We start from the raw sequence: 9,972 nt of genomic DNA on the forward strand, positions 1-9,972 counted from the left end.
ACTTCTTTGTGAAGAGTCTTTGTGTATAGATGACCATATAACAGTGCTGCCGGAGTCAGATTAATGTTCGATTGTAATTTTATTTAAAGTCTAAGCGTATACGTCTAATAATGCATTTGACTGTGGCCTGATTGGCCAGTTTAGTAAGCCACGCCCCCACTTTATGTGACACGAGTTCAACGAATAAACATTTTAATGTTCAATTAAAATGATTTCATCCGTTCACAGGTAAGTGGTTTGGATACAGATCCCTTGTTATTTTCTCACTATCCCTCTTCACTCTCTCACTTTTGTAATGCTTGGAATTTTCCAATTCCACGGATCACATTTTTCTGAATGCTGCACCTTCATCGGCTGAAAACACAATGCTTCTTTAACATGTGCTGACTTACATTCTGTAATAGCAAAATAATTGGCAGCATCAGAAATATGTTTCCAACACAGAAAATGATGTGCATGAAATGTTTGCAGGAAGGTGATCGTAATACAATATGTTCATTCATATATTGTAGTTATGCAATACAGATATGTGCTCATCATTTTCTGTCATTACGCATTCCCTCGATTAAGGGAATGTACAAAAGTACTGTTATTATTATCACACTTTTGGATGAATCTTTTCCCATTTTTTTCACATTTGAGGCTTCCATTTGTCATTAATTCTTCATTTGGTTGCTCATGCCGTTTTATCATTTTCCCATCCCATATCTCTCTTCTCTCGTCTTCTCCACAGTGCGGTCGAGACGCAGAGAACTTTGATCGTTTTTTCACCCGCCATCCTCCCGTCCTGACCCCTCCTGACCAAGAAGTGATTCAAAACCTGGACCAAGAAGAATTTCAGGGCTTCTCGTACATTAACCCAAATTTTGCATCTGTGAAATCCAAGTAGCCAGTTTTAGCCAAGCACGATACAGGGACCAATGAGATTACAGATCTTGAAATTACATAGTTTGAATGAACCAATGAGAGAGTTCAACCAGATTGATGGAGGAATGGGGGTTATTTCAATCTATTTTGTTCCTTCCTGTTTATTTCTTGTTTGATTTAAAGGATCAAGGGAAGAGATCGACTAACTTTGTAAATGAACTTCTAAAGAGTGAGCGAGTGTGTGGCGGCTTTGCGAGATTTTGACTATTTGATGCTTGTATATCATGGACTGTGGTGTTACGGGTCTCAGAAAACTAAAAAAATATCTGGGTGAATCCAGTGTCCCAGTCCCATTTCACCCCAAAATCAATTTATTTTGCATAAAGGCATGAAGCTGTTTTGCGAGCATAACTTTTTTTTTTTTTTTTTTTTTTTTTTTGCATTGTGACATTATTGTCATGACAATTTCATGAGAATCAAACAAATAACATGCTTAATTGTGATGAAAATGTGCAAAAAATGTTTTATCGTTTTAAAAGTAGGCTTAATTATGTATTCTTACAGAGCCCTGCACATGAAATGCTGGGAGAAAAAATATGTACATTGCGGTCACAAACTAAAAATTCGATCCCACGCCTTATACATTAGTGTTGTCAATCGATACTGAAATTTTAAAAATGTGATGATACCAGCATTTCCCCCTAGCATTTTGAGCGGATTCTTAAACACCTCTGATTGGTCATTGTGTTCACGTGCTCAACAGATATGTCTGTGATTGGCTACAATGACCAACACTTCAAAAAAATGTTATAAATAGACATCTTTGACGCTCTTCACCAAGAGCTTACACTCAGATACACACAGGAGCGTTTGAAAGTAGGCGTCTATCAGCGGATCCTTAATATATCCGCTCATAGACGGATCCGCTGATGGACGCCTGCTTTCAAAAACTCCCGTGTGTATCTGTATGTGTAAATATGTCTATTTACAACATGTTTTTGAAGCGCTGATCATTAGAGCCAATCACAGACATATCTGTTGAGCTTGTGAACACAATGGCCAATCAGAGGTGTTTAAGAATCCCTTCAAAATTCTAGGGGGAAATGCAGGTATCGTCACATTTTTTAGATTTCAGTACCGAAGACGGTACTTTTGACAACGATATAATACATAAATACATTTACTAATTTGTTCCCTCGTTTTAAGTGAATAATACACACAATTTGTCCCTTGATTTTCTAAATCGTGGCCACGTTGTACTAATTCATTTCCTTGTTTTATTTAAATCAAAACAACAAATTTTGTTAAACTAACAAGATCAACGCAGCCACGATTTACTGAAACAAGGGGACGAATTCTTAATTCGTGGCCATGACATATATACTTTTGTCCATATGTCATGTCCGGGGGCTTCGTATATTCTAAATGTTTCTTCTTTTTTTTTTCAGTTTGGGGTGAAATGTAACCTGGACATGTCAATGTAACCATGATAGGTTTTATAAGATTCATTTATTGCTTCTGATGTAACATATCTTTAGAATTTCAAATATAGCTGCCAAATCTCTCTGTCTCCCCATAACATACACACACACTTACACAAACCATACGCCTCAGATGAACCATTTACCACTTATTGATCAGGATGTTTACTGGGTCACCCCATTTTAGTGCTTTTTTCGGTTGGGTGTCGTACGTGTGTTTGTGTGAAACTGTGCCAAGTCAGAGATTCAAGTTTAGGAACTGGTCATGCAACGTGTAGTTTTCCAACCAGTGCTGCTTGGATACTCATAACCACATCCTTAAACCAACTGGAAATGATAGTGATGTAACTACAACAACTTAATTCCAGACATGATGATGATGTAACTACTAACGAGAACATATCTTTTATGTCTTTATTCTGCCAAATCTGTGATGTATGACATTTTTTGACTTGTTACCTGTGCCTGGCAGTGTTTGGATCAAATTACTGTGAAACTGTGGACAGACTGTTTCTATAGAGGAAAATATATGAATATGTATTTGGAATATATTAATGATCTCTGTGTGTCTGTATATTTTCCTCCTCTGTGTTTATTCTTGCGCACACACACAAACAGTGCCGAAACGAAGTGTATGGATACTGATATTTTAGAATATTAAAATATATTAAAGTTAAAATATGGTCCATAAAATGAACCATCATTTTTAGATGACATCGCATTTTCATAGTTGCATTTATACAGCTGGTGAATATATTATGTCTGCAATTTAAAGAGATTTTTTGTAACATGTTTTTGTTTTTGAAAGAAGTCACTTGTTCTCACCAAGGCTGCATTTTTTTTTATCAAAAATACAGTAACTATTGTGAAATATTATGATTTAAAACACTGTTTTCTATTTTAATATATTTTAGAATGTGCCATTTATTCATGTGAAAATCATTTTAATATGCTGATTTGGTGCTCAAGAAACATTTCTAATTGTCTTATGGAAACCTGATACATTTTTTTTAGGATTCTTTGATGAATGAAGTTTAAAAGAACAGTATATATTTGAAAAAATAAATCTTTTGTAACAAATTATTTTTCAGCACTTTTGATCAGTTTAATGCATCCTTGATGAGTAAAAGTGTTCATTTCTTTCAAAAAACAAAAACTTTTGATTTATAGTTTATTATCCATATTGAGCATAATAACATCAGCTACAATGATACCAAATACCAGCTTGAGCTGGATTTTCCAGCAGGGAAATAATGATTATAGATTTTGAAACATAAAATGTGATAAATAGCGATAAATGTTCATAATGCGAATGGTTAATAAATCTCCACAATGCAAGTACACTTTGACCAGTCTTAAAAATATGCTATCAACTCTTCTGAACTCGCATGCATGCTTATTTATTATCATAGCGTACCAATACTACCTGCAAAATAACCATCCGCGAACAGCAGATCCATACGAGAACAAAAGGAGTGTTTTGTATAAATTGTGCATTTGGACTTCTGGGTCTCATGAGAACATGATGGCGTAGTTATTGAGTAGATACAGGGACCAGACTCTCAAGAAGCACTTCTCTCCAAGGGCCCTTTTTCTTGAGCTGGTTTTGGGCCTCTGTCAGAAGGTAGGACCTTGTTGATTGTCCTGTCTTGAATGAAAGGGCATTTGGTGTCTCTGTTCCTGGTTTATGTGTTTAGCAGAAATTTCTTGAGCTGTTTGTCTCCAGTTGGTGGCTGGACTTGATGTCCAAACATTCATCTCATTCTCATGGGTGTTTTTCAGATGTTAATGGTCCAGTCTGCTCTCCTCTGTACTGTCCCTCTATGTTTTTTGTGGTTTATTCTGCCTAATCCAGATTGACTCTCAAAGTTTTGTTTGTCTTGAGTTTTTGATTCTGATGTATTAAGCTGTGGGTTCCTCTTCATCAGTTTCCTCTTGGTCCTTTTTGCCGTTTATTACTTCTATCTGATTATCCTCTGTGATGTTTTTTTTTTGTTGTTGTTGTTGTTGTGTGTTATCTTATGCATTTATAATGATAGACGTTTGCTTTAAAGTCAACATAAAATCTAAACTGTCCCTAATTGCATGTTCTTGATGTTTTGGCATTTTTTCATCAACTTGCTCCACTTCTGAAATTATTTTAGTTTTTGATGTCACCAAGACCTTGTGGGCTATTGGATAATGTTAACCAATTAGCAGTTTCCAATGGATAAATTTTTTCTTGTTGAATATCCTGTTTCAGTCAGAAATGCACCACATTTTGGAAGTAAATGCAATTTTGTATTGACTTTAAAACCAAATTTTAATTGCATTTTTGCTAGAATAACTCTCTTATTGAATTGATGCTTTAAGTAAAAGTTGTAAAATGTGGTTTATGCTTTTCAAAAAAATCTATCCCATTTTATAGAGATGGAAAAATCAAAGTCATTTCCGTTAAAAAAAAAAAAAAAAAATGGTAAAAGAAAAAAAAAAATCTTTTTAAAACAAAAATGTTTCTTTCACAATACAGTGATTAATGTTAATTTATACAACTTCAAAAGTTTGGGGTCGATACGATTTTTTAAAAAAGAAATTAATTTTATTCTGCAAGGATACATTAAATTGATCAAAAGTGACAGTAAAACATTTATAATGTTACAAAACAAATTTATTTCAAATAATTTTGAAATAAATTTATTTGAAAGTGCTGTTCTTTTGAACTTTCTATTCATCAAATAAACCTGAAAAAAAAAAAAAGTATCACATTCATAACTCTCTTTCTCACTTTTTCTTTCAGAAAAATCGACGTGACACTGGGAATTTCGACAAGGAGTTCACCAAGATGGCAGTTGAGCTGACACCAACCGATAAACTCTTCATCATGAATCTGGACCAAAATGAATTCCAAGGCTTCTCCTACACCAACCCTGAGTTTGTTATTCAGGTTTAACACCAAACAGACGGTCTTATTACCCAGAAAGCATTATTTTGTCCCTGTGCATCTTGATTGTCCTCTCTCTTCACTTAAAAAGGCACAAACCCAGCAGGATCAAGCAGAACCAAATCAGGATTATACTCAGTTTTTCAACCAAGGCCTCAGAAACTCTTGAAATTGAATTCGCCAGAGGAGAGAGAACGGTTATAAAAGAGTGTATTCATAGTCTCCATGAGAATGTCTTGTCTTTTCATCTCCAAGAGAATTATCCTACCTCTTTCTTTTATACATTCTCTCCATTTATTCAGTCAGCGTTTTACTGCAGCCCCTCGTTTCCAAATGAATTAACCTGACAACATGCAGCACTAATGGCTTTTTTCCCCAGAGCTAATTAAGCCTTGCACAACCTTGAGCCTTTTAAGTTCAAATCTGGTTTGAATTAGTAAAACATTTCGGTATCAATTCGAAGCAAAGTTCCAGTGCATCAGTAAATGATAGATAAGCACATATCCTTATTGCTAGATGTTGGTTTAAATGGATGATATCTTTCAGCTTGTTGTGAAATTCTGAGCATTAGCTTGCATATCATCAGAAGCAAACAGTCAAATAATGATATCCATATGGCCTTTAGTTTGCTACTGGCATAATGGCTTCTGTTCATTATTTATGTCATGATAGCTGGAGGGAATAACATAGGCCGTCAGGCTTAATTTATAATTTACATGCAACTCAAAAGCACATAAAGCTTTGAAAATCAACATTTTTATATTAAAATAGATCACTTTAGTTTAGTGGCAAAAATATGTTGATTGTTTACCTTGTTTTACATATCATTTGGTATTAAGAATATTTTAAATAAGTAAAAAATCTGATATTAAAACAGTCTGAAAGGTGCAGTAAGCAATTTCTGAGAATTTGAAATCAAACCGCTTTTCTTATGTAGTTCTGGCATGAAACTCTAGATGGCACAAGCTGATAGGTCTAACTCATTTGGTAGCGATCACGTCATTATCCATATAGCACAGCCGATTGGTTGTTGTTGCATCAGCAGCCAATGAGTTTCGGCTCAACATTCAAACAAATACCAGCAGTGTTTGCTGTTCGCAGTATGCAGCATGCTTTCAGAAACCCTCTACCTTCCCCAGCTCCACCTGTATAGATCTGCTATGGGGTTAATTCATGTATGTTACATGTGCAGCAGCAGCAGCAGCAGCATGTCTTACAAGCTCACAGGAATGCCTGTAAATGTATTGGCCGTAGCAAGCCTCTGTACTTGCTCTGCAGCATCAGCAGCGTAGCAGATTTATTCCACCAAGACCAAATACATTAGCATTGCCATATGCATGCCAATCTCTATTACCATACCAATCTCCAGAGAGTTGTCATGACAGAATTACAGTAACGCGGGTCCTAAAGTTCTTGCCTGATCATATCCCTTCTTTTTCCAGTGATATTCCTCTGACCTTTTCTCTTTTGTAATGTCTCTCAGCCATCTCTCTTTCTACAGTCTTTCTTCAAATCTCCCTCTTGCTCACTCTCTCTCCTCTCCATCATCATGAGTGGACACGCCCCCTACTGCTGATTGGCTACAAGGGTGTTGTGGCACTCAGACTGATCCACTTTCAACAGTGTTTCTCAGAAACTGCTTACTGCACCTTTAAATCAATTAATGGGCCAATGTGAAAAACAGTTATGGCATACTAAGTCACAATAAAAAAGTCGAATTTATGACATAAAAAGCCAAATTTGTTTATGTATGTGATTTTTACATTTTAATCTCCTATTTTCCAAATATATACTGTTTTTGTGTCATATTTACGGAAGAGGATTAGGGCCAAGCAATAATAAAAAATAAAACCATCTTGAGATTAAAGTTGTTAAATTTCGAGAAAAAACTCGTTAAATTTCGAGAAAAAAGTCGAGATAAAATGTTGAGAATAAACTCATTAAATTTCGAGAAAAAAGTCGAGATAAAATGTTGAGAATAATGTCATTAAATTACGAGAAAAAAGTCGTTAAATTACCAGAACAAATTCGTTAAATTATGAGAAAAATGTCGTTAAATTTCGAGAAAAAAGTTGAGATAAAATGTTGAGAATAAAGTCATTAAATTAACTAATTTATTCTCGTAATTTAACGAATTTGTTCTCGTAATTTAACGAGTTTGTTCTCGTAATTTAACGACTTTTTTCTCGTAATTTAATGACTTTATTCTCAACATTTTATCTCAATTTTTTTCTCGAAATTTAACGAGTTTGTTCTCGTAATTTAACGACTTTTTTCTCGTAATTTAATGACTTTATTCTCAACATTTTATCTCGACTTTTTTCTCGAAATTTAACAAGTTTGTTCTCGTAATTTAACGACTTTTTTCTCGTAATTTAATGACTTTATTCTCAACATTTTATCTCGACTTTTTTCTCGAAATTTAACGTGTTTTTTCTCGTAATTTAACGAGTTTATTCTCAACATTTTAACTCGACTTTTTTCTCGAAATTTAATGAATTTGTTCTCATAATTTAACGACTTTTTTCTCATAATTTAATGACTTTATTCTCAACATTTTATCTCGACTTTTTTCTCGAAATTTAACGTGTTTTTTCTCGTAATTTAACAAGTTTATTCTCAACATTTTAACTCGACTTTTTTCTCGAAATTTAACGAATTTGTTCTCGTAATTTAACGACTTTTTTCTCATAATTTAACGAGTTTATTCTCAACATTTTATCTCGACCTTTTTCTCGAAATTTAATGAGTTTTTTCTCGAAATTTAACAACTTTAATCTCGAGATGGTTTTATTTTTTTATTATTGCTTGGCCCTAATCCTCTTCCGTACATATTTGAATTGTGTCATTATTTCTTTTTAATCTCATAATAATTAAAATTTTTGTCATAATTATTTACTTTTATGTCATTTGTGACTTTTCTGTCATAATTTTGACTTTTTTAAACTCATAATTATGACTTAATATGTCATAATTTCAACTTTTTATGCCATAATTATGATTTACCAAAGGACGTTTTTTTCCCTTATGTGGTGGAATTATATTTTTTTACTGAGAGATTTACATAATACCTAGTGTTTGAGAAGGAAACTTTCTGCAAGCATGACACAGAAGCAGTGACTAGCAAAAAGTAATATTAAACAAATAGATGAAAATTAGCTTGTGAATAAAAGGGATAATGAGACATCTTTGAGGGCACAGAACAAATGATATTGTATGATATTGCAGATTTTTGATTTGCAGACCGATTCGCTGATGTATTGGTACATGTTATAGTGCACATTCAACCTTTATTGTGTTTAAAGTACTAAGTTTTACCACGTATTTTTAATTGATTTACAAACAGATGACGGGTGCGTGCATTAGTGCTGTTAATGGAATAGGCATCAGAGGTTGTTCCATGCATATCACGGGCTGCAGAGAATGTGATTCATACCGTATGAGCTGAAAACTACAACTCCAGCTACCAGTCTTGACTGAAACCCTAATGTGCCATATATTTTGTTGGGGAATCTGCAGTGTTTAGGGAGCTCATTGTGTGCCATGTGTCTGTGTTAAACAGACTCCATAAGGAGTTTTAGTCTACCCTATGCATGCCTGGTAGAGCCCTTGCTCTTTAACTCGGTGTTTACTTATTAACCAAGTGTGTCAGTAATGGTTGGATCTGTTGTAGCATAGATCCTTATAAGGTTGATGGTGTGTAAACATTTATATTTGTTAACGTTTCATTTTGTAATTAGATATATGAAATAGAAATATAAGTATTCTAGTCTTCCAAATGAAAACACATTGTGTGATCATGTAAACAGTGACAATATAAGTATAATCTGCTTTTCCTGAGGCGATAAATGGAAAAGTGGGGATACTGTAAAGATATTGTATAATATTTATTGTATAGTGTATATGGAAGGATAATTGTTTATGAAGGACCTGTAGCCTGAACTACACAGATGTGAAAGCCAGACTGAAGGATAGAAAAGCTGTTATCTTAACTGGATGTTTTATGAAAAAGACATCAGAAAGTGCAGATACAATAAGTGAGTATACAAACTGACAGCCTTGCTACCGTTCCTGTCCTGAACTATTAAACTGCTTTGGCATGATGTGCATAACTGTAAATTAATAATGTGGCCTTTAAGTGATCAAAGTAATTGTCACACCTTTGAAAAAACGTGCATATTTTAGCATTGTAAACCCCTGGCCCTGGTTAATTTTTTAGTTTTTCTATCATGTTTTAATGATGAAGACTTTAAAGGGCTTCCTGTGCAAGAATCAATCCCCCAAAATGAGTTTTTATACTATGCAAGACAGATGCATGTCAACAACGACACATAAACATTAACATCCAGACAGCAGCAGTGGTTGGCTATATTGGGGAGGGATATCGCTGGTGATTGCAGAGATATTTTGCATGTTATTTATTTATGCTATGTGGATTATTAAAGCTGAAGTTTTCAAATGCCAATCTGTGTGTTCATAACTTTTGTAAGATTGTGTTTTGAGGTTAAAAGGTTATGAGTCATTTTAGCCCCGTGGGGCCCATTCACAAGAAACGGAGAAATTTGCACCTGAAAATTATAGGATTTTTTTCTAGCATTTTACTTTAAAAGTTACAGCTTAACTTTGCCACAGACATTGTCGAACCACAGCAGGGTGCACATCTCCCCTAATATTCATACTAGTAGGCTATATGCATATTATGTA

The 9,972-nt window shown here is 34.3% G+C and overlaps 1 protein-coding gene across 2 annotated transcripts in view; it reads left to right on the plus strand.

The window, feature by feature from the left end:
• prkcba (protein kinase C, beta a) overlaps positions 1-7,090 on the plus strand; it is a 39,726-nt gene extending 32,636 nt beyond the window's left edge. Inside the window, exon 17 of one of the 2 annotated variants that reach the window (XM_048197783.1) lies at positions 5,125-7,090. In XM_048197783.1, coding sequence (XP_048053740.1) covers positions 5,125-5,277 — 153 coding nt within the window. In that variant the 3' untranslated portion in view covers positions 5,278-7,090. Of the gene's footprint in view, positions 1-733; positions 2,900-5,124 lie in introns of those variants that run through there. The other variant, XM_048197782.1, reaches the window with a different exon arrangement.
• Positions 7,091-9,972: the final 2,882 nt, after the last annotated feature.

Source organism: Megalobrama amblycephala, linkage group LG7 (assembly GCF_018812025.1).
Source record: "Megalobrama amblycephala isolate DHTTF-2021 linkage group LG7, ASM1881202v1, whole genome shotgun sequence".
NCBI lineage: Eukaryota > Metazoa > Chordata > Actinopteri > Cypriniformes > Xenocyprididae > Megalobrama > Megalobrama amblycephala.